The sequence below is a fragment of the Sturnira hondurensis genome, unplaced genomic scaffold, assembly GCF_014824575.4.
Source record: "Sturnira hondurensis isolate 20B ecotype Veracruz unplaced genomic scaffold, ASM1482457v3 Scaffold0006413, whole genome shotgun sequence".
Classification (NCBI taxonomy): Eukaryota; Metazoa; Chordata; class Mammalia; order Chiroptera; family Phyllostomidae; genus Sturnira; species Sturnira hondurensis.
In genome coordinates, this window is record NW_028079044.1 from 21,071,242 (window position 1) to 21,096,625 (window position 25,384).

Here is a 25,384-nt window from a genome sequence, read left to right on the forward strand (position 1 = left end):
CCAAGTAGCTATACAGTGAGGGTAGGGTGTACTTTTTTAATTCACCTGGGGCCACCCCAAGAAGAAAAAGAAAAGAAGAAGCTCCCTGAACAGAGCGAAATCTACTCTCCCTAAACTGAATGCTTCTTAAAATGTAACAGGTAAGCTTACCATTCCACCCAGCAATTCCTCTTCTAGGAATCTATTCATGAGAAGTGAAATGCACGTCCACAAAACTCCTTTGCAAATGTTCCCAGCGGTGTCATTCCTAATGATCAGACCAGAAACAATCCAGACTCCACCAACCAGTGATGGGTGAGTGCGACACCAGCAGAAATGAAAAGGGATGAAGCACTGACACAGGCTGCAATACGATGAACCCCAAGAGCAGTATGCCCAGTGCAAGCTGAAGGCCAAAGACAGCATGTTAGGACTCCATACGTTAAAAGTGCCCAGAAATGCAACCCTCTGGAGACAGAAAGCAGAGCAGTGGTTGTTGGGGGCTGAGGGGGAGCAGGGGTGGGCTGGGAATGGGCAGGAGGGAACTTTCCGGGATGATAACAGTGTTTTAAAACTGCATCATACTGGTTGCTACCTAATGTTATGGATTTACTAAAAATCATTGAATTGTACACATACAGTAGAATAATTTGTGGCATATAAATTGTACTTCACTGAAGCTGTAACAGGAAAGATCAAGAACTATATATATTTAGTTGCCACATACATGAAAGAAACCCACGTGAAAGCAGTGAGGAGCTGAACAGTTGGCACAGAAAAATAAAAACTAATTCTTTAGTCACTTTATAAAGACCACCTTAAACAGGCCACACACCACCCAAAATTTGGGACTAAAGCCCATTTTGTCAGTCATGTGCCCCAGGTGCCCAAAACACTCCAGGGAGGCAAAGATGCTTTAATATTAAGAAAACTACTGGGTGATTTATTTTGTCAATAGTTGAAAGAACTAAAAAGCTACAGGTGTATGTTTTCGAAAGATTGTCAACTTACATTTGATAAAGTTCAATATTGATTTCTATTAGAAAGTTAATTATCAAGAACAAAAGAATACTTTCTTAGGTGGTAAAGGATATCTATCCCTAACTAGTAGGAAGGAATTGAGAGAATATTCTATGTTCCTGAAAATTCAACTACTAAAAATTAAAAGAACCTAATTTTAGGAATTAGGCCACGTGTTTGGTATTTCAATAGTGCAAGGAAAAATTATGTAAAGGTAAAACGCTATAAAGAAAAAAGGTGACAAAACAAAAAAAAATTCTGACATTTCTACCATGTCACATAATTAAGGATTGTGGAATGCGTAAAAATTTTCATCACTGTGACATTTGGCAATGCTTTTAAAAGTCTATAGTTTGAAAAAAGAAATCATCCTAAAATTTATGAAAATTAAATTGAAAAAATCAATGTCAGCATCTTGCTTAGAACTACTGACTTGTGGGAAATTACTGAGAATACACTTTGTCTTCCAGTCCTGTTCTTTGCCAGCATTGCTGTTCACGTCAGGCTGTATCTCACAGCGCTTCAGAGAGGCTTTGCAGGACGCAGAATTTCTCCTGTGATATTGCCACCAACATCCTGCACCCTCTTCTGAACCATCAAACGTTATCAGCTGTCTAGAAAAAAATGGTTTGGGGTTTCCCTTTTACCACCCACAGTTCTCACAAAAATGTTGGGATTTAGTTTGTGTGCATCTGCGAGCAGCCCGAGTGTCTCAGTCTGACCTGGGTTTCTTGGTGATCAGACGCAGACCTGGCCCTAGCATGCCTCTTTGTGGCTGACCACTCCCTAACAGTTCTCACAGGCTCCCCACCAACTTCTTGTTGCCCAAAGAAGAACTAGAAGAGCATCATTCTTTTTTCTCCATGTGTTTGCTTTCAGCCAGTGGTCATTGAGGACAAACTCAACATGGAAGTCTTGAGTGCAGAGGCTGAAGAAGCAGGAAGCTAGATGGTCAAACAGGAAATGGAAGAAGGGGAACCACAAATGGGTAACTTTGTGACTGACGCCGTGACACACAGGATTCACTCCTTTTTTTTTGAGTATCTCTGACCTGACACATCCTATAGCATAAGAGACCTTTTCAAGGTGAAAAGTAATTGCAATGTTTGGGTTGGATTTTGTTTTAAGGGAATAATTTCACCAACCTCAGAGATACACTTATACAGAGATTCACCAAACAAATAACTGATACGCATTAAAAGAAATAGTGATGGGGCGCAGAAAAGAATAGTAATACAGGGTCCAACAGATGTAACGCCTGCTTAAGTGTGGTTGCCAGGGGAATAATATGGGCATAATAATTTATCATTTTAATTTGAACATTTCACCTAAAATGTCCTATGGTGTGCTTGAGTGTGATACTGTTATGTTACAGAATTACATGCTTACAGTTTTGTAAGAAAAGATTTTGTAAAAAAGGAGGCATTATATGTGCTCAACCTTGTATTTCAATGTGAATTTTTTTTTAATGGGAAAAAGGATTAACTTCATGTGCTCAGAATGAATCGTGTTTATCCTCCTTCAACTCCACCCTTTTCCTCTCTCCTCTTTCCCAGCATTTTTTACCGTGCCAACTGTGGTACGGCTGACTTCAAATCAGACCTAAGAAAAGTTGGAGGAGGCCTTGAAATCATCTCTTTCTTTTAAAAAAGCAGCCCGTGGAATTGTGTTTCTGTGAATATATGGGAAGGCATTTCAAAATACAAGCAGAAAAACATAACCACTTAATTACTTGAACATTAAGTTCCATTCATATACAGCCTGACTTTTGCCATATGAGCGTATTGTTTAGGAGATGGGCACCAGAATGCCTTTTCCGCTTGCATACTTTTGCAAAAGAGGATCAGAATGACGTTCTAGAGTGTTCAGCTACAAAAGTAGCACTGACTATTCCAGCCTTCCAGGACTTTCCCCCGAATAATGAAAAACACTTTGGAAAATGTGACTTTTGTGACCTTTGGGAGGAGGCCTGAGGGTTCACAGTGACACAGGAAATCTGTGTTTGTGATGCTGAAGTGTGTGGGTGTGTTCACATGGGCAGTGTGCAGGGGGAAATGAACGAAAATGTTTGCAAACCATTGCAGGCAGAAGCTGAATGACAGCATTCAAAGAGCTTATAACACTTAGGAAACAAATTTGATATCTACAGACTATCCTGGGTCGGGATGATGGAAAACAGCTCTTGACATCAAAAGTGCAACCTATAAAAGAAAAATCTGATATTGGACTTCATCAAAATAAAAAGGGTTTGCTCTATAAAAGGTACTAAGAGAATGAAAAGCAAGCCACGGATTGAGAGAAAATATTTTTAAATCACATATGTGACAAGAGAATTGTACCCAGAATACATAGAAGTTCTCAAAACTCGACAAGAAGAAAACAAACCAATTTTAAAGACAGGCAAAATGTTTAAATAGATAACTTCACCAAATGAAAAGATGCTAAAGATCATTAGTCATCAGGAAAACAATAAGTAAAACCACAATGAGATATCGCTGCAAACATTTTAGAACAACTAAAATAAAATTTAAAAACAAACAACATGGAGGACTGGTGAGGATGAGAAACTGCCAAACCCTCGCCTGTGCTTGACGGGAACACAAAATAGTGCAGCTACTTTGGGAAACAATTGAGAAGTTTCTTACAACATAAGATCCAGCAGGCCCACTACCCATGAGAAATGAAACATTATGTTCACACCCGTGGGCACCTGTTTATAGAACCTTATTCATAATCTCCAAAAACTAGAATCACTCCAATGTCTTTCAACTGATGAGTGGCTACGTCCATGCAATGGAATACTACTTAGCAATAAAAAGAACAGAAATAGTATACAAGCAATAACATGAATGAATCCCAAATGCATTCTGCTGAGTAAAAGAAACCAGACTCCAAAAGCTACATACTGTATGATTCCCGTTTATGTGACATTTTGGAAAAGGCAAAACCATGGAGATGGAGAGCAGGTGAATCGCTACCCAGGGTTACGGTTGGTGAAGAGAGACTGACAAAAAGAGACAGTAGGAGGAAATTCCTTACAGTGATGAAACTGCTCTGTACCTTGACTGTGGTGGTGATCACATGACCCTATGCATTTGTCAAACTCTCATAACTACAGATAAAAATGAATAAATTTTCGTTAGATGTCAATTTCAGAATATAGTTTCATCTGCTCACATTTCTTACATAGTATATCATCTGACATCCTCACTTTGTTCTGACCTTCAAAAGTTTCCATAGCTAATACAAGTTCTAAGTGGAAAAAAAAAGTGCCGTCTACCATTTCACAGTGACTTGGGTAAGGTGTGTGGCCTCAAAAAAAAAAAAAAAGGAAATGCGGAGGAGATTAACACATCAATCTAAATCTGCCCAGATGGTAAGACAGCAGGATCCTAGAGTTGATGGCTGGTGCCCCCTTGTTTAGTTTTCCTTTTCACGGATATTAAATGAGGTCAAGACCATCCCCAGCAACAAGCCCACACTCTTGCGAGAAAAGTCCAGTTGTGCTCCTCACCCAGATGGCTCATTTTGATGGCCCAAACAAACAAGAGAATATAGGCGGGAGTGTTTCATTCTATAAATACAATCTCTTAATTCCAGTGCACTAGGTTTTAGCACAAAGGATAGCATAATGTTGCCAAGTTAGTGGGGTTAAAAGCCCTGCAAAGGAACTCTCTTGTGAAAAGCAGAAGAAAACCCACTGGGTAGTGTTCAAGAGACCTAGTGTCCAACTTGCTGCCAACTTGCTTTGTTCATTTTTGGGCAGGTCAAATAATTTCTCCGTATTTTCTCAGTGCCTTACTCAATAATTTTTTGGCTGCAAGAAACAGATTCTGAATCAAGTTGGTTTTAGATAGACAGATAGACAGATAAGTGGTTCTCAACTGGGAATGGTTCTACCCCCCAGGGGACAGCTGGCAAAGTCTGGAGGTATTTTCGGTTGTCACAAGTGGGAGGCCTGCTGCTGACATCTGGTGGGGGGAGTCCAGGGGTGCTGCTGAACACCCCACAGAGCACAGGGAAGATCCCAACAGCAAAGTATTCTCTGGTCCTAAATGGCAATAGAGCTGAGGTGGATAAACCTTGAAACAAATATAAACACACACACACACACACATAGATCATATGTGTGCATGTGTGTATAATTTTTAAGGATAACATTATTTCAAAGAAATCTGAGATAATGTTGAAAAAATATCATGGCTTCAGATGAATAAAAGTCAAGGCCAATTTTACCAGTGTTGTGCTCTTAACAGAGTCCAAGGGCCCTAGGATATTCAGGACTTAATTCCAAATGCCCATTTTCTGTGAACCTCAGTCGGAGAGAAAATAAGACAGATGCAGCGTGAGCCAGCTGTCCACCCTGCTCCAGTCAACACTGTCCAAAGTGGCAAAGTTACAAAGGCCAGGCCTGCGGCCACCCATGGAGACTGGGAACCCTCCGAGAGCAAGAGCCGGTGCAACAGCCCCATAGAGGCCTATTACATTCATCTCTAAAGTGGTCCCAAAGCCACCTATTTTCTAGAAGCCTATCATTTGGCAAATGGCTGTGAGCCCCGGGTCTCTCGGGTCTCTCCTTGAAATGGAATTCTTAATCTGTCTTATTCTCCTTTCTGTCTTGAAGAACAGCTTGCATTCTTTGCACTGCTACAGAACAAACGAAACCATAACTTATGCTCCACAATTTGCGTGGCTGATCTTATGAACGTTAATGAGTTTTGCTTCTTTCTGTTGGTCCCAAGTTTTACCCGCTTAGAGCTATCGAGATGTGGAAGGTAATTTTTCCGCCTGCCCATTATGACACGAGGACCAGGTGAGATCATACAAACCGCAGTATAACCCTGCCCCAGTACAACAAGCAGAGTCCAAATCTCAATCATCTATACACACTCTGTCACGTTATTTTGAAGCTAATGAAATGGCAGCGTTGAACCTCCTCAGCTCGCCAGAGTCAGCTCCCGCGGTTTGGCTGCGCCAGCCAGACCAACCCAACCCTGGCGGAGGTGCTGCCACCTGGTGGCCATGGTCAGCTTCGGGTTCCACAATGAGGAACAGGACGTGTTCCTGTCACTGGTTAGGGCCTGCAGTTCAGCAGCAAGAAGCAATTCTAGGAATTTCCCAGTAAGTTGTCAGCATTGCTTTGGCCCCAGCCAGGAAGACCGGGCCAGAAAAAGACTATGCTCTAGGGAACTCATGTGATGTTTTCACACTCAGCCTTACCTTTTCCTCCACATCTCTCTACACACAAGACCCATAAAAATACTCTGGAAGCAGGGACAGGACAGAGAGTGGGAGCCATTTGCCCCTTAGATCTGGGTTAATTATTACAGGGCTCTTTACTGAGTTTTCTCTGCTTGCACACATACGGCAGTGATTTTCACCTTTGTAAGATTACAGACCCCTCTGAATACATATAATTTTTCATATAATTTCAAGATGGATTATGGGCTTACTGAAGCTGATCCAGGACACATAGAGAAGGACATTGAATACAGGCCTGATGCAGGTGGTAGTTGGGTATAATATGTATGATCTTAAGCCACTGTGAACAGAAAGGAACTTAGTCAGAACAGAAAGGAAAAGCAGCAGGAGTAGATATAAAAGAAAGAGGAAAGCTGTGCTCATTGGAGAATAGTAAGGCCCTTACTGTCCTGTAGAATGTTCCAAATGCCATATTTACTCATGCCATGCATCCTCCACCTTCTCTCTTACCCTCAAATGTTGGGTCCCTGTTTTCCACACCTGGGTTTCTCCTCCGCCTTCCCTTTCCCACTCCCCTTCCAGAATCCCTGGCCGATCCCAGTGAGGATTAGACTGGTACTCCTGACTCACTGAGTGAGCATGAGCGAGTCCTACACCTTCTCTGGGCTCTGAATGAAGAGGAGCATCCTAGTCCCTCTGGGGATGGAATGAGACACCGTGCACGAACGAAAATCAGCCAGAGTCAGAAGTGGCCTGCCATGCGGTGATCGATGCGATGGGGGACAGGCTATAAGGGGGCTAAATGGTAATGAAAACATACAATAGAAAAATATTTTTTTAAAAAGAAGTGGTCCACAATTTTTGGAGTCTGCAAAATGATTATCCAAACAAGTCCTTGAATAATACTCCACAGATAATTCATGCTCAGAACAGTTAAAATAAGCATCAACTGGACTTTCTGGCACAGAAAGAATGTAACTTCTTTTTTCCCATGGGTCTGTTGACAAACAGCATAAACAATATTATTAGCCTCCCCTCCCCCTGCACACACACACACATGCTAAGCAAAATACTTTCACCTTTGGTTTCAGTAACATCCTAATACACCTTTTTTACCTCGTGCACTGTCGTACCTTACTAAAAGCTATACTCTGGAATATAATGTTTTAAGTTCATTACTAGAGAAGAAAAAATTCAAAACCGAAAGCATCAAAATAAAGTTACACAACACCAACCATTTCAGGATCCCCTCCCTGGGCCCCTGTGCAGCTCGACAGCAGCGCGTGGCCCACGTGCGAGGTTGCAGCTCTCAGAGAAGCAGGTCTCCAATGCTGCTGCACAGCGCTGGGGATCTTTTTTTTTTAATATAATTTTTATTTAATTCTTGTTCAAGTACAGGTTTCTGTCTTATAATCCCAACCCTGCCCGCCCCCCACCCCATGCTCCCCGCCTCCCTCCCCTTTCCACCCCCCACCCTTAGTTATTGTCCATGTGTCTTTTATACTTGTTCATGTGAGTCCATTCCCTTTTCCCCTATGATTCTCTCCCCTCTCCCCTCTGGGCCCTGACAGCCTGTTCCATATTTGAGTGCCATTGGTTGTATTTTGCTTGCTTGTTTGGTTTGTTTAGATTCCTGTTAATGGTGAGATCATATGATATTTGTCTTTCACCGCCTGGCTTATTTCGCTCAGCATAATGCTTTCCAGGGGATCTTAACGGAATCCGATACCTAGACTACAGTCCTCGCCACTTGAAATCAGTCCCCCTGCAGTAGGGCTGAGGCCGCAGAACTTTTTAAAACTTCCCCAGGCAATTCCCATGGGCAGTCCACTTGGAGAACCAGTGATTTAGAGGCGGGGTGGGGAAGATTCAGCCCGAAAGTCCGATGCCACCTTCCCATGATTCCCTTGAGTCCTGGAAAGATTGTTCCGACCAGTGAAACTATCTACACAGGGAGGCAGTGGGGAGCTTACAGAGAATAAGTTAAAGACCATGAAAACTGGAGTCTGGACCACAGTCAGGAGGCTTACAGTGTAATCTGGGCCTGAGATGAAGATAAGACAAGTGGGCAGATTTGAGATTCAGGTAGGAGATAGGATTAATAGGACTGGCGAGCACCACTTGGGGTGGGAAGAGGTCCTGAGATCGGAGACTGGCTCAACAACGACCCAGTTCCTTGGGATAGAAGGTAGCAGAACGTCAGGTTCAGCCACTTGAGTTGTAGGGACCACTGCAAAATGATAGTGTGAGTCCCGCTGTTCAGAAATTACTGACTTTCAAGATGGCGACAGCAAAACATTAAACCAAACTTAGCCTCTTTTGAGCTTGGGGCCCTGTGTGACTGACTATACAGCACATCCATGCAGCCATTCTGAGAAGGGGACCTTGGCCACTTGATGGAGCAGAAAGGGGTGGACAGTAGGGGGGTTGCATGGAGAGAAACAGCCAGAAATGGAAGGCCACTGGACTGATGACTCTGTCTATTTGAAAAAAACACAAAGGTGCTCACTAGAATTATTCTAGAGATTTTCCTCCTGGTGGGTGAATTCCTTGTAGAATATCTGAACCACAGAAGTGTCCCCGAGGCACTAACCCCAGGCTCTAACTGGCTCCTGGGGTGTCCATGGCACCACAGACTCTGGAGATGTGTTTGGTGAAGGAGTTTATGCAATGGGCCATTCCAAGTGGAGAAGATGATAGAGTCGTGTGCAAACTTTGCAGTGGTGACATAAGCCAATATATCAACTGGAGTTTAGTATAGGAAGTCAGACACACTTTAGAAAGATAAAACCTTATGAGGATTATCATTACAAGGATTATTTTTACTATATGATAAGTTTATGAAATATTTGGAGAAGCTGAAAGAGTAGGCACTAGGTGCCTGAAACACCTCCCAGGGACATTAGACCTGACATGCTCGAGGAGTTACCACTTTGGAGGCTGCCACCGGAGATTTTTCACACGTAAGGCCTCAGTACAGTGGCTGCTGCCACTGTCCCTCATGGCCAAGATGCTGGAGTATGGACACTTAGAGCTCTGCTTCCTGGAAGCCTTGCCTGTTCTGACCTTGCCTGCCAGCAGCAACACCCAGGAAGGAGTCACAGGAAGATGCCTGCACTTTCTTCCACCTTCCACATCTCGTAGGAGTGAATTCAATCGGCAGCATGTAATCTATTTCTAGAATCCTAGCTGCAAGGGGGTCTGAAGAACCTTGGTTTTAGCTTTTTAATCTCTCCAAAGAGGGAAAAGAAAGGATGCCATTTGTGTGACGTAGTCCAGAGTAACAATCTTAGCCTGTTTTGTCGTCAGTAATTGCCTGAGTGTGCAATTACTTTCTGAACATGTGGTTGGTTGATAAGCTCAGTTTGGCTGCTGGTGGGTGGCTGGTGAGTCAACTGTGGGGCTTTACATAGCGTCCTCCCAAACTGCACACCACATGGAGGCTTCTCTTTTCCGCTCACCTCACACTCTCCACTTTTCCCTCCTCCTCTTTCCAGACCCCTCCATCTGGGTGCCTGTCTTACTCCCTTTGTCTTTTTTCCTTTTCTCCTCTCTTTTGCTGCTCTTCACACCTTACCTTGGCTCCCCATTTATACTAAATGACCACATGACAACACTGATACAGGACCTCGGTGTTTGTACTTCCCGAGTAACACTGCCTGGTGCCTGCGTTAGGAGCTCTCTGGATGCTAAAGATGTTAAAGAGAAGAACTTGCAGGGGGAGCAGGGCTAGTCAGCATGGCTCCCACAAGTCCCTCAGTCTGAGGGGGGAACTTCTTTGGCCACACCTGAGTCTCTGCCATCAAGAAGACTCTGGTTATAGGAGCAAGAAGTATCCCTTGTGACTTTATCCAGAAATCTAAGCCCTGTACTTACTCCCTGACCTCTCTCCAGAACAGCAGAATGCTCAGTCGCCCACAGTCTGTTCCAAATTAGTTTCAGAAATCAAAAGCCCTACTTCCTTCTCCACAGGAAAGTCTGAATTGACTCTCTGGATCAAACCACTGCTCAACACTAATAAAGGCGGTAAAACAAACATGCATTTGTCTTATTCTAACTTACTTTGATTCTCTGGGGTGGAGGAAAGTGAGCAGACCTTTCTCACCACCTACCACATGCCAGACACTGTCCCTGGTACGATGACCTAGAAGCGAAGGAAACAGACAAAACTCTGCCTTCAAGACTAGTGGGGGCTGGAAACCATAGACGTGCAAACAAATGAATATTAATTCATATACAAAAGTGTTAAATAAAATAAATTTAAATAAAATAAAATAAAATAATGGGACAAAGAGATTAGAGTAATGAAGGCTATGTTGGATACCGTGGTCAGGAAAGACTTCTTTGAAGAGATAATATGTGAACTAAAACTGAATGGAGTGGAGGAAAGGCCACGGTAGGAACTGTGAGAGGGCATTTCAGAATGAACAGCAGACAGGTCTTGAGGTAACCTTGAACACCAAGTGGTTAAGGAACTAGAAGGTGAGCAAAGCTGAAGGGCAGAGCGAGAGGAACGGAAGAGTGGGGGATGGGTTGGAAGGGGCAGGGGTCAGACAGGCAGAGACCACGGATTTGAATTTCATTCCATGTATTACAAAAGTTTTAAAGAAAATACGACATAATTTGATTTCTATTTTTAGAAGACATCGAGTCTGGCCATGGTAGAGAGAATACATGGTACAGAACAAGAGTCGAGGCAGGAAGACTACTTGGCAAATAATTGCAGTAGACTAGGCAAGAAGTAATGGCATTTACAGTATCAGAGATAATAGAAATCATCAGATTGAACACATTAATCTGCAATGGATATAACAGTTCTCTTCTGGTGGATTCAATGCAGGGTGGGAGAGAAAATAAAAGGAATGAAAGATGACTGTAGGCTTTTAGCTTGAGCAACTTGCCAAATGTTAGTGCCTTTTATTGAGGTCAAGTAAACTGTGGGGGGGGGGGAGGCTGGGAAGAAAGATCACTCCAAATTTTGTGTTGGACATGCTGGATGAGAGAAACCCAGGAGACATCCTCGTAGAGATATTGAGCAGTCTAGAAGCCACAGGGAGGTTAATGTACAAACGCACACATGGAATTTAAAACCGTGCAAAGGGAAAAGATCACCCAGTGAGCAAGGGTGGTTAAAGAGAAGAGGACAAGGGACCCAAGCTCTGAGACTAGAGCTGCCTTCACAGACAGGCAGCCTGTGCAGACATCCTGGGCCCCACACTCAGAGGATCTCTGTGCTCGGCTTAGCATTCTGCTGTCCAGATCTCCAAGTGCTTAGTGATCTGGAACAAGGAGCCCCATATTTTCACGTGGCACCAAGCCCCACGAATGATGTAGCCAATTCTTCCCGGGACACGTCAAAGTTAAGAGGTCTGGCAGAAGAGGACTCCTGCAAAGAGGACTCAGAAAGAGTAGCCCATAAGGCAAGGGGAAGCCTAGAAATTGTTTCAAGGAAGAAAAGGCTGAGTGTGTCAAATGCTACAGAGTAGGAGAGTGAGGACAAGACGGAGGATCCGCCCTGGGCTTGCCAAGGTACAGATTATTAGTGACTGTGGTGAGAACCTTCTTGTTGGGGTGGTGCCCACCCATGCTTAGTTGGGTTGACTTAGTTAGGCGGACCAAACCAGGTCCACCACTGACATTTGAGACCCCATGGCAAGAATAGAAATGGAGGCCCCATCCTGCAGCCTGTACCCCTTTCTCTCCCCACCTGCAGCTCCATGTCTCATAGTGAGGGATCTCACACTCACGTCCATGTGCACATCAGCCCAGACAGCCAAGCTCTGTTCTGGGTCTCCTTGTAATCAGCCATCTGCAGAAAAATCATTAGAGGGACCCAGGAACACATGCATGTGGGCCCCGGAAACAGGTCTGGCCTGTACAGAATTTCACAGTCCAAGTGGTCTAGAACGCAAGCAAGGCACAGGCTACAGGTGGGTACGTCCCCCTGGCCAGATGCCTCACCCTGGGGCGAGGGATACAACTGGACCCTCTAAGATCCAGGCCTCTGGGTGGCAGCCCTTGTTGCCCAGGGCTGAGGGTAGTACTGGAGGGGAAGATGTGAGTTAACGGAAGTATTTGGAGGCAGAAAAATGAGGGGGTTCTTGTTCAGCTGAACACATTTTTCTTTATGACATACAAACTGAGAGTGATGGTGGGAGTAGGTGGTAAGGCCTTGAGAGCCAAAAAAATAACTTTGAGGGGACAGGAAAGTAAATTTACTAGCTAGGCAGAGTAGGCTTGTCTGGCTCTGTTGAATGTCTGTCTAATACGATTGGTCACAAATTTTAAGTAAGTGCGGGCAGCTCAGTGATCTGAGTTTCCCAGCCATGCTCAGCTGCGCAGGTACGAGCACCAACAAGGTGGACCGATAGTTTAAACAGGGTTAGGGGTTCTTCCAATTGGTTATGACAGTGGCAGAGAAAGGCGGGGGATTTAAGGGTGTTTGTTTTGCAGTTCTACAATGAGAGAAGTAGTAATCTATGCTAAAGAATACATAATGGGCCCTTCAGGGGACTCACGAGGGGCAACCACACATTGATATTTCTCTTCTTCTCTCCTTCCCTTTCCCTCTAAAGATAAATGAATAAAATCTTTGAAAAAAAAGAATACATAATGGATGACTGATAGTGAAAAGCTCAGAACCAGTGAGATCAAAGAACTGCTGGAGCGGGTGAGCTGGGCACGTAGGGTGTGGTGGTCACAGTGTGGGAAGAAAGCAAGGTTTCAGTGATGGTACAATTATAGAGATGAGACGGTTTACTTCTGCGTGTGAGTGGCAGAGCCGGTTGGAGGATCATTGGAGATGACGCCAACAAAGGAGAAATACGACCCATAGTAAAACAACAATTTGTGACCAGGCACTATGCTACGTGACTTGTACACCCATTTTTTTCTTATAGCAATGCTATAAAGTGGGCAGAACCACTGCCCCCATTTTTTAGATGGGAAAACTGAGGCACAGAGGGATTAAAGCTACTTGCCCAAATTCAAAGAGATGATTAAAGTCTGAGCTAGAAATCAAATTCAGGCTTAATTGACTTCTAAGGTGGTGTTCTTTACAATACCCCCACCTCGCCCCCCACACCACACACACACACACACACACACACACACACACTCAGGTCTGGCTTCTTAAGTTGAGTTGGGGGGCTGAGGGGGAATGGCTTCATTCATCTAACACTTTTTATCTGTAATCTCACTTTTTGTGTGTAAAGACAGAATGATGACTAAATCATCACTCACTTTTATTATAATACTGTGGGTTTCAAGTTACAGAAGGATGGGCTACGAGGATAACTTTGCTTTGGCTCCAGACTGGTTAAATCCTGGGGTTTCTAAGAGGGAAACAATAGAACCAGACCAAGTAGATCAGTAATGGTAACTACTGTATATTGTCTGCGAGCGCCCTCTATTGGCTGTTAATTAGAATAGCAATCTGGAACCGGAAACGCGGTTGTTTTGGAGAGCATTGACTTGAATTAACAAGTTAAAACGTGCCCCTTGTAGATATTTAGGGGCTATATATGGCTCAGTCAGGCAAGGAAACTTTAGCTATAGAACAAACCCTGTGCCAGATTTTTAAATGTCATAATTGTGATGATGTCACTTATGAACTGATTCTCTTTAGTGGGAGAGCTCTGCTCCCCTCAGTGTTTCTCCGACGAGACTAAGAGCTACTTGAGGTCCAGAACTTCATCTTTTTTATCTTCGTATATCCTGAGCCTAGTATAGTGCCCAGTGAATACATAGTAGGTGTTTGATAAATATATGTCAACCAGAATAGAAGGAAAATAAACAAAATGGTATAATCCCACAGATGAAGGAGGGATTCCTCCTACCTGGGCAATTCAGAAAGGCTTCCAGGAGGAGACAGGTGGTGGTGGCCATGGTGATGAGGAAGGAACAGTAGAGTTGAAAAAAGTTCACAAAGTAGAATGTCAAACTAGGGGCCGGATACAGATTCCACAGGGCAGGGCCTTCTGTGTGATTCTGAGAAGAAGTACTGTGCCCTGTGACTGACAGGTGTGGCTCCCATTGCTTTGAACAAAAGTATGCGCGAGAATAAGAAATGTCATAAGCACAGATGGAGGAAAATGACCTGGCAGATTCAGGTAGGCTAAAGAAAGAAATTTGAAAGGAATTCTGACTTGAGTATTGAAAAAACCCACAAAAATTTAAGGTTTTAAAAAGTTTTCCCATAACTGCATTTTTTTTTTATATATCAAACTGTGTGGCCTCACCAGAAATTCAACTCAGTAGATGTACAGAGCACCTACCACAATGATGGCATTGTTTTCTCAAAATATCTGTGTTTCGTTTTGTTTTCAGATATAGAGCACAGGGGACAGGGACTTTCCTGGTTTTCATACCGACCGTCTCATACCTCAGCAACCCCTGATCTGAGACCAGTTGGGATGGTGCATCACCCCAGCTGAGCCAGAGAACTGGAAAGGCTCAGAAAGCGATTGGTGCCCAATTAGAGAGGGCAGGATGGTCTCAGAACACAGCACAAAAGCTGAGGATGGACTGGGGTGACAACTGTACCCTGTACCTGTTATTATCATAACTTGGGTTGTGCGCAGGGTAAGAATTCTCCCCCACCAGCTATGGGTGTCTGGGCTCTAAATGAAGAGGTGCACAGAATAAACTACAGAAGGACAATGAGAAGGAGAGTATGCACTCACACAAATTCCTCTGTAGTGACAACAGACACTGAGGCCTAGGAAGACGGGAGTCCCATTTTGAAGGTCCTGCTGTTTTCTCAGTTATGTCTAAGAATAAGGATCTGAAAATGAACAGTAGGTCATGTGCAGAATTCTGACAGTAAGTAAGAAAAGCTAGTTGGCTGCTGCTCTAACCCACATGGAAGCAATCACAGACATTAAGCATTGGCCCCAATGAGGCCCAAACAAACAACATTCAACTTCACTCCAGAGGACAGAGGTACCTGTGACATTGGGAGACCTTAGCAGCTCTGGAGGAAGTGGCTACTCAGTAATTAGGGAGGGTCTTCCGGGCAGGGCACAACTCAGAGTCACTGTTTTCCCACCCAGAGCAAGGGAAGTTTGAGGAACTGTTCTCACCACAATGGCACAGAAACGGCAACAGCGCTACAGCAGCTTTCTGCAAGAAGCTTACCAGAGCTCCTTGTTATTCTTACTGGGGAGTCACAACTCAAGGAAAAAAGGAATGAAGGAGGAAAGAAAAGAGGGAGAGAGGGAAGAAAGAAAAGCAATAAGAAAAAAAAGAAAACTGATACAACTACATAAACATGATTGATAAAATTCATATGCATTAAGGACAGCACATTCGAACACTGCGGGTTAGAGCAGTAGGAACAAGAATGACCAGCCCACTGCAGACCAGCAGGTGGTTGTGGGCCAGGACAGTGGATCCGCAGATGTCGTAAAGACTATTCCTCTAAAGAAAAGAAAGAACTAAACGGGACTCAGACAAGCCAAACCCTAACACTGCTGGCTGTGGCTTTTAGCAATGACTTGGTTAATAGGAGCTGGTATCGTACCTACGTGGTGGCAGTGCCCATAATGGTGATATGGCGACAACCAATATTTATGAAGCACATACCGAGGGTGCTATTATGTGAAGTCTTTGATAAAAACCATCTCCTTTAATCCTCACAATAACCACATGGGTCGGCCTATGTGCCCATTTTACAGACAAAGAAACTGAAGATGAAGGTCACATAGCCAGTAATTAGTGATGGTAGAATTCAAATTTAGGTATTCTGACTCTAAAGGTAGCTTTCTAACTACCTTACTTTATATAGCTGCCTTATTTTATTATAGCTAGTTCAGACTTTATCTGAAATTTCCCTTTGTTAAGTTTTAAAGTCTTTTAAAATATTTTAAAAATATTCTACATTAATCTCAAAATATTTATGCTGTTGACACCTCTTCCACTTTGAAACTCCCAAACCAACGAAGAGGCATACAAATGGTGTAGAAGCCGCAGGCCAGAGGCCCAGCAGTAGAGGGTCGCCTGCCCCATCTGGAATGAAGATCTGTGTGCGTGCACATCTGTGTGGGTAGCACAGGGAGGAAGCAAGGAAGTGAAGCAGCTGTCACATGAGTCAGTAGTGGTCCTGGTGACGGGCACCTCACAGCTTATGGAGAATATGTGGTGTTACTGAAGTTGAAAAATACTTTGTTTTTAAAGATGAAGGTGTGGGTGAGGGAGTGCTCTCAGTATGAGAAGTAGGATATCGAGAATGCTGCTTGAGTGGACCTACTATATAGAGATGAGTAAGTAGATGTTTTACCAATGAATGTATGAAATAAATGGGATGGAATGATCAACCTCAGTGCACTACAGATACCATCATCTTATGTAACTCCAGAGAAAGAACATGTGTGCTCGTGGAACTGTGTTTTCATTTAGGAACTAAAAATTATAATGTCCAGTAGCTACTAATAAGTATAAAATCTACTCACAGGGTACCTGTGTGTACTGATGTAATGCACATACTTACACCTTTTTTTAAAAAAAGAAAAGATTTAATGGGGTTTTCTTATTTAAATAGAAAACATATTTAATCAAGACATACATTTGTATCAAAGACAGAGGAAAATAATGGTGTGATTGAGCATCAGTTCAACTCTGAGCTTCCTGACAGCCAAGGCAAACTGAGAAACACAGTAAGTTGCACAACTGTCTTACCAGAAAGGAGGAAGCACGGTGCCCCTCAAAGGAGACAGCAATTCTGAGCACTGAATTCTCAACAAATTTCTCACACAGAGCCACACACGGGAGAGTCGCCGGCATTGTCCATCCCCTGTTCTCATTTTTACAACACACTCAGGAACAAATGTCATGAAAACATTACTTGCAGTAATGATAAACAATGAAGGTGTAACATTAAAGCATAACTCAATGAACCCATACTGTGAGGCTGTTGAGCTAATGTAGTTTGATCTGAGGTTGCAAATGAGATTATCTATAAGCAAAGAAACTCACGCTTCTAGAGCTGAACGCCTAACATATGTTAGGGGCATGAAATATTTTCTTCCTTTCAACATATGTATTATTAATCCTATTTAATAATTAAGTTAAGCAACTTGTCCTGGGATTCACTGCAAATTAGCAGAAGGGTGCCAAGCCCAGGCACTCTTGTCTGTGCCACACACCCTCTCCCCCGCACCTACACTCCTATCGAGAAAAGTCAACGGGCAACTTGTCCCTCGGACAACCTTTTGTCAGTGCTGCTCTTTACAGGCATTTGAGTTTATTCTCTCCAAGGAGGCCCTAGAGCACTGGTGTTGGGTATTACTGATTAAGGACAAATTTCTTTGTTCCAAACCAAGCCGTCTGTTGGTAGCGTTGACTGATTTCATGAAAGTTCAGGAGCATTCACTGAGCTCACCTCAAAGGAAGCCCACATTCTCCAGAGCTATGAGCCTCTATTTAAGTGGCCTAAGGAAAAATTATTATACTCTCCTTCCAGTGATTTGTAGACTTAGGGACTCCCAGAGGACAAGATGTCTATACTTGTGACTAGAGCATGGGTAGGAATTAAGTGGTAGTAAGGGAGCCCCAAGTAGAGAGGGCTCCAGGCTGATGAGAAAGAACAGGGAACTGAAAAAGATAAGATATGACTGAGGTCTGGTGTGTGAGTGTGGGTGTGCCTGGGGAAGCAGCTGTGGGACGAGACAAGTGGACAGGGGATCAGGCCAGGTCATAGGGACTTTCAGCGTTAACATCTTCACAAGGAAGAGCCTTACAAAATTAGAAAGCTTTTTCTTCTCCAGAGAACAGACACTGTGTACAGGAAAAGCAGTGTGAGAAAAATGGCAAGTCCCAGACTCACTGAAGAACACACATGTCTATGTCTTAAAGAAAACTTTGTGGCAGCGATGAGAGAACGATGGCAGGACCAGCTCCTATGCAAAGGCCCCCGTGGTGGCTCCCACAGCGGTGCTCGGTGCTCAGCCCAGTGCTTGTCTAAGATGGCAAGGAAGTGTTTTCCCCGCCTGTGCCCCTACTAGCCCGTAAGCCCTTCGGAAACAGAGAGCAGGAATGCCTTTGCATTTAGCTCCCAGACCTATGGGTATCACTTTTTTCTGTAAGGTGATTTTATTTTTTTTTTAAGTATTCAAATTGTTGGGAGTGAAGAAGCTTACACAAAGAGAAAAATGGTGATGAGTAAAGCATAAGACAGAAAAATAAATTATTTCCTCTCTTTGTAACTTCTATATGTCAGTTCCCGTCTGGGGAGTCTACAAAATTTATGCACCGTCCCCTGGATGGAATCACTCCAAGTGGCCTGGACTCCCCATGGATCTCCCAGGGTATTTTCCTGGCTCCTCACGAGGCCCTTCTGTCTTAGTTGCTGTGGCCACAGCTGGGGATTCACTTCAGCTCTTCACACACTCGCTTTTCCTGTCTCCAATTAGCGAACCATGGTGCTGCTTCATGAGAGTCACACTGCTTTTCTTTCAAGTAGCCTTGTGTGTGAAGGAACCATCATCACCAACTTACTCTTCTCAGTTAGTCCTAGGATCTCACACCCTTGCAGCAGGCATTCGTTACTCAAAAGTCTGTGACCCAGTTCTGAAGGGGACAGGTGGTGTCTCCCTAGTTCTTCCATTGGACACTCTGTGCTCAGACTTTATAAACTGTAAATGAGAGACAGGAGACTAGCACTTCTGGAAGGTACTTATGACTACGTACACCAAGCCAGGATCATGCAGCATCTCACTATAGATGCATTATCAGAGACACATGTACCAAGAGCCACTCTGCTCACTGCTGTCCATCCAAGTGCAGATTGGCTCCCAACCTAACACAAAGTATCCGTAAGGGACAGAAAACCAGGATTTTTACTTCCTGTCATTACTCAAGTTGGCCCTCCCTCTCCTGATATTTAGGATAACATCAGTCCATTCCTCAAGTGGCCAGGAGCTTCTCAGCCTGGGCAGTAAGAGACATATGCTTTTTGGAAAGAATTTAATTTTTGCCTAAAGGAAAGTCCATGACAACATAGGGACAGACATTTTTAGTTGAACAGGAATAAAGCCAGGAAGGGACCTTGAGAGGAGAACCCCTTGTGTCCATGTTCACTGTCTGAGGAAGGAATGTTCTTGTCCCTGACTCTTGCTTACACACATGGGGACCTTTGGCCATCAGGGACCAGGAGCTGCTCAGTGAGTGCAAAGGCTTGTGCCACAGAAAATAGACTGCATTTGGTCCAGAATCCAGACCAGTCCAGATTAGCTCATTCTAAGTTTCACAAAGCTGAACACAAAACCCAGACATGCTCAGCAGGGCCTGTGTGGTCTTGGGATTGCCAAGCTGGGAACCAGCCTTTTTGTATTCAGATAAAGCAAGGAGTATGCTCTAGTAGGCTGGCCTTGTCACTGGAGGTGGGGGGGGGTGCTATGTCACTCTTTAAAACAAAACACAGTATCCTGGGTCTAGCAGCCCAGAAAGTCTACAGGTGACCAGGTGTGGGTCCTGGCTTATTTCAACCTCTGCAGGCAGACAAGGGCTTTGCAGCTGGGTGCAGAGAGCACCTGTCACCTCTAAGACCTGTCCCAACATGCCTGGCCAAGCACTTTGAAATTTGTTTTAGCTTTGAGTATTTTTAAAAACACAGTTAATACCTGTTCATTATAGAAAGCCTGCAAAATACTTACAGAATTATAATAAGCATGTGTGTAGGTATATCTCACCCATAAATCCTTCACCCACAGTTAAGTACTGATAACACACTGTGTACATCCCTCCAGATATTTTAGGGTTTCTTTACATGTTCAGGTCTTGTTTCATTCCACATGCAATAATGAAATAAATTCTCATGTACCTGTTACTGAGATTAGGTACCCTTGAAGCTTCCCAAGTGCATTTCCCTTCCCTTCCGCTCCAGAAGGAAATTTTATATTAGTCAGCTCATTTTTCTTTACAGTTTTCCCATACACATATGTAACTTTCAACCTAAATATAACTGAATCTTGTTTTGCTCTTTTGTGACTTCCCTTTTCTCTCCAATATTGTTTGTGCAATTCAATCTCACTTGAATGTGTAAGTAACTAATTTTTACTTACGCTCTCATGTAGCATTTCATGTTATACAAATACTGGAACTTATGTTCCCATTTTGTTATTGATGGGCATGTAGGTTGTTTTCTCTCCACTGGTATTACCGCGACACTACCGTGGAATGTCACCCATCTGCCCCGTTTCATCTGCACAGCAGCTTCTCCAGGAGACGGGTTCCGGAGTGAGATGCTGACTTTGTAGAGTTTGTGCATCTGTGTCACTAAGCAATGCCAAGCTGTTTCCAAAGTGGTCGTATCCTCAGCTGTAGGAGAGTTCCTTTTGCTCCACATTCTGAACACCAGTATTGTCAGACTTTTTCATTTTAGCCAATTTGTGGGCAAAAAAAAACAGTATATTGCCTTTTTAATTTACATTTCTTGACTATGTGATTAAAAATATTCCCATGTTAATTGGCAATATTATTCCTATGCTGCAAAATGTCCGTTCATGTTATCTGTTAGTTTTTTTATTATTTTTATTGACTTATGGAATTTCTTTATATATTCTATTTCTGTGAGTAAGTATCTATCGATACATATATCTACCTAAAATCACACTTTCAAATATGACTTTTTATTATTTATTTATTTATTTTAAATTTTATTTATTTATCTTTAGAAAGGAAGGGAGGGCGGGAAAGAGAGAAATATCAATGTGTGGTTGCTTCTCATGCATCCCCTGCTGGGAATTGGCCCCTGCTGGGAACTAGCCTGCAACCCAGGCATGTGCCCTGACAGGGAATCAAACCGTGATCGTTTGGTTCCAAATATGACTTTTTAAACAAGAATAATAAACTACATTGCATAAAGCTTTATGGTTTTATAAATTGGTCTAGTTACAAAGGTACAAATGTTTTCATTCCCTTTACTCTGATTTTCTAAGGGACAGAACTAGACAAATCACGATTTATCAGATGAAAAAAAATAGTGGAAAAAAACCCTCCACTATTGTTACTACTCACTTTACTATTTGAGACACTAGAGTAATGATTTTTTTGTTTCTACGTAATTTTTTTGAACATTAAACTTCAGAGAGAAAAAAGTTGAAACAACCACAATCACTTTCATTGCGTTTCTCAGTGTCACATGCTCTCTAGGGCCTGTTCTCCCCTGCTTTGGCCTGGGGGAACTGAGACAAATAAAGATATGCCTGTGACTAGATACAGTGTGGGTGGTCCTGAAATTCACCCAGCAATCTTCCAACTAAACACTCCCAAACCACAGGGCAGAAGGGGCTTTCCCTGCGTGGTCCATATCCTTTCAATAGAGCGCCTACATGCAAAGCACTGGACAGTGTGAAAAGGGTTACTGTGTCCTGCAACTCGCCCTCCAGGCCTTAAAATGGAGTTGGGAAGACAAATATGTGAAAGCAACAAAGATTTGAGCAACAATATGGGAAAGCAGTGGAAGGCTGTCACGATTTTAATTGTTGGATTAAAATGGATGATAAAGGCTCAAAGGAAGAAGGCTGTGTTCTTGGTGACACCTCAGTCAAGTCTGTTGGCTCTGCATTTCCCTTTCTTCCAACCCCACCAGCACCAGTAGGCCACATGCAGAACAGCCAGGGTCAGTTTCCCCACCCCCCCGCCCCACCCTCCAGCCCCATGGTGGTGGTCTCCCAGAGCCGGGCCATTCCACAGGGCCCTCTCCAGCTCCCTGAGTTGGAAGTCCAGTGGAGAGTCCCTCCACCATTCTCAGAAACTTTCACTTTCACGTCAGCCCTGGTTCGGCACTCACAAGATTTAGGGGAAACTGGAAGCTCAGACCACCACAAAAACAACTGCGGGGGCCCCTTCTAGGCCACATAATGGGTCAGTTTCTTGCTATTTTCCTAAGTAAGTGCTGAACCTGCTTATTCTGTATGCTACTACTCATCTCCCTGAAGTTCTAACTTCCTAAGAGTCTCTTGAAAACTAACCTGGACAGTGAATCACGAAGTAACATTTGGGTTCCAGTCTCAAGTGACCTTAAAGCCACAACAGTTTAGTGATCATCTACTCCAGTGGTTCTCACCTAGGGACATTGTCTCTCCCCAGATGACTGGCAATGTCCGGAGACATTTTTGGTTGTCACAGCTGGTGGCGGCAGGGGGGTAGTATTACCTGGTGCGTAGAGGCAGATGATGCTATTAACGAGCTATGATGCACAGGTTAGCCCCCAGCACTAAGAACCATACAGCCCAAGATATCCATAGCACCCAGACTGAGAAACCCTTATCCACTCCTCACTAGCCCAGGCTGGAAAAACCATAGGTCATTGGCTTCCCTGACATGCCTCCCAGTTCCACACTTCATCTTAATAGAGGTGAGCTTCTCCGACATAAGAAGCCAGTTCACATCTAGACACAGGGTTCTGGAGAGGGGACCGAATGTCCTATGGCTGAGTCGGGGACACTCTTGCCTTGGAGGATTCAGTCTATAATCTGAATTCTCATTGATGTGATGCTCACGAAAGGTATTCTGGCTACCGTCCAATCTCTCCGGATGACAAACTTTTAAATGGCAAGGACAATGACAAGGCCTCCTCTGTGTCTCATGATGTAATTATTTTTAAAGATTATATTTATTTTTTAAAGAGGGGAAGGGAGGGAAAAATAGAGGGAGAGGAACATGGAGGTGAGAAAGAAACATTGATTGGTTGCCTCTCTTACACACCCCAGCAAGAGCCAAACTCACGACCCAAACCTGTGCCCTGACCAGGAATCAAACTGAGATCTTTCGCCTATATCCAACCAACTGAGCCACACAGGTCAGCGCTGTAATTATTTTTTACTAAATAGTGTTAAATGATATCATCTGCTGGTAATTAGTCACTAAATACTTATTGGGGGCCCACAAACACCAGGCACCATGCTCTGTTCTAGACAAGTGATCACTCTGAGTCCACCGACGTGGACCACAGACCCCACAGCTAGACATCTTCGCCCTGTGGGATGGAGGGGTGAGCGCTCCTTACACCTCGGAGGCTTGGGACTCCCTCCGGAGATTCCAGTTCCACAAGTAGGAATTGTGCCCAGGAGCCTGCCTTCTCAGCCAGTGTTTGAGGTCCCGTGTGGGACCAGGACTTAAGGATCATTGGTAGAAAGCATTGAATCTGCCCAACCTAATCCCAGATCTGAGAATTTGCAGACCTGAGCACTAATGTGGTAATTTCCTGTATCCCTGAAAAAAAATTATTTTAACCCTTTAATCCTTTGATCAATTAATCATTTAATCATTAATGTTCCTACATTTCCTATGTTTAAACAGAAGGCGAGTAAGACCTGTCCAATACAGATGGTGAGAAGGTAAATGACCCGGTGTAAACAGGAGCAGGACACTTTCAAAGAAACAGAACCATAGAAGTTGTACTTCTGAAAACGAATGTTTATGACCTACAATAGAATGTAAATTAGCCAAATACATTGGCGTCAACAGTAACTGGAAAAAGAATCTCTGACTTATGTGAAAGAAATGCATACTATCTGCTCTCTAAACCGACCTCAGCATGCCATGATTTTAGCTTCGATTAGACTGCTAATCCTTCCTGGTTACTGAGATAAATGGCTTCTCTGGCCACTCTCAGTCTTCTTTCAAATCCTTCCTCACACCTACATACTGATATTCCATTATGTGACTTTACAATGGATCATGTATTCTAGCAGCACATTAACCACCATTAGAAGCCCAGTCTAAATCTTGCTCCAAGCAAACCTTTTCCAAGCCATTAGAAACACCTAACCCTTGTCTAATATCGAGGAAGTTACCTCACCTCATGGGGAGAGGTATGAAACACGGGAATCACTCTTGACCCCATTGCTCTACCCTAAATTGCTGTGAACAGTTTAATAGTAGAAGAAACCTATATAAAGAAACTCATAACAGTTGTAAAAGATATTACAATCAACATCTCACTAACATCATTAATGAGAAGAGGTATGGATTAAAGGCCAGAGAGTTCAGAAAACATGCCAGCATCCTTTAAAATAATTATGTAAAATGTATTGCTTTTTCTCCAATCCTCTAAGAATTCCCTTCCATCCTGTCTCTTTAACTAAAATTGTCTTTATGGTGCCTTTCAAATGTCTCTATATTCCTGTCTTGTCTGCACTGCTTACTTTTGCTGCAAATACCAACCTGATCTCAGCCCTAAGTCCGTAGAGAGGGCCTGGAGACCCAAGGGGCTCACAAAACAGGGTACGTTGAGTACAATCACAGATCAAGCACTTCAAAGGTCTACGCTCTCTGCTCCTATCAACACTCACTCCCAATACAAATGAGTGTCTAAACAGGAGGGAAATGATCCTTCCATGACAGGGAAAAACTCACATTTTGTGTGTAGTAACCGTAGCATTAACCCATCCAAAGTAACTCAGATCCCACACTCCAGGGAGAACCATTCCATCACCACCTCCAAATAAAACAGAAGCCCCTCCCAGCATTTGAAAACTTTGAGCTTACCTATCAACTTGAATGCAAATTTCCCCCCAAACCCAGGTTTGCCGAGACCCATTTTTAGGTAAACTATGTGCCTTTCAGACCAGCATGCAAATGGAGGGTGCTCAAGCAGAAGAACCACAAAGGCAACAAAGAGACGTCGACCATACCTATTTTCCCAGCCTCTCCTTTCAGGTTGAAGTCCCAGTTTCTTGGCAACTTCAGGGACATTTTGCTTCTGGTTCTGGTGAGTAGCTGCTGAAGTGACGAGTCTGCCTCAGTTTGTGCCCTTCTTGCCTTTTCGAGCTTTCCCTCTGGCTTGCGTGGGGGGGTTTCCGTGTGTGATGGCTTCACTGGAGATCTTGGCTTTGAGGTGGATTCACCAGCGTGTGTCCTCCTTTTTCTCAAATGAAAGCCCCAATCATCTGTGACTTGGGGGTTGCACCCAAACCCCCACCAAACCCCACCCACAGTCCCTAGGGGCTGGTCCCTCCTGAAGTGGGCACCCTGCTCCTCTTGCTTTCAGTTTTACCAGAAATATCCCAGTTGACACTTCGCTCTGCGTCATGGGAAGCAAAGCTCCCTTTTGAAAGAATCTCAGGCCGCACTGAGGAGAGGTCGTGATAAACAACGGCTGCCTCTCGGCTTTTTTTTTTTAACTGTCTGCTTCCTTGCATTTGAGGAAGTGGTGGCTGTTCAGGGTAGATGATACATT

The 25,384-nt window shown here is 43.7% G+C and overlaps 1 protein-coding gene across 3 annotated transcripts in view; it reads right to left on the reverse strand.

The window, feature by feature from the left end:
- The window catches only part of ARHGAP25 (Rho GTPase activating protein 25), an 82,753-nt gene extending 57,656 nt beyond the window's left edge, over nt 1-25,097 (reverse strand). The window contains exon 1 of one of the 3 annotated variants that reach the window (XM_037048202.1): nt 24,840-25,097. In XM_037048202.1, coding sequence (XP_036904097.1) covers nt 24,840-24,900 — 61 coding nt within the window. In that variant the 5' untranslated portion in view covers nt 24,901-25,097. Of the gene's footprint in view, nt 1-24,561; nt 24,584-24,839 lie in introns of those variants that run through there. The other 2 variants (XM_037048200.1, XM_037048201.1) reach the window with 2 other exon arrangements.
- Nucleotides 25,098-25,384: the final 287 nt, after the last annotated feature.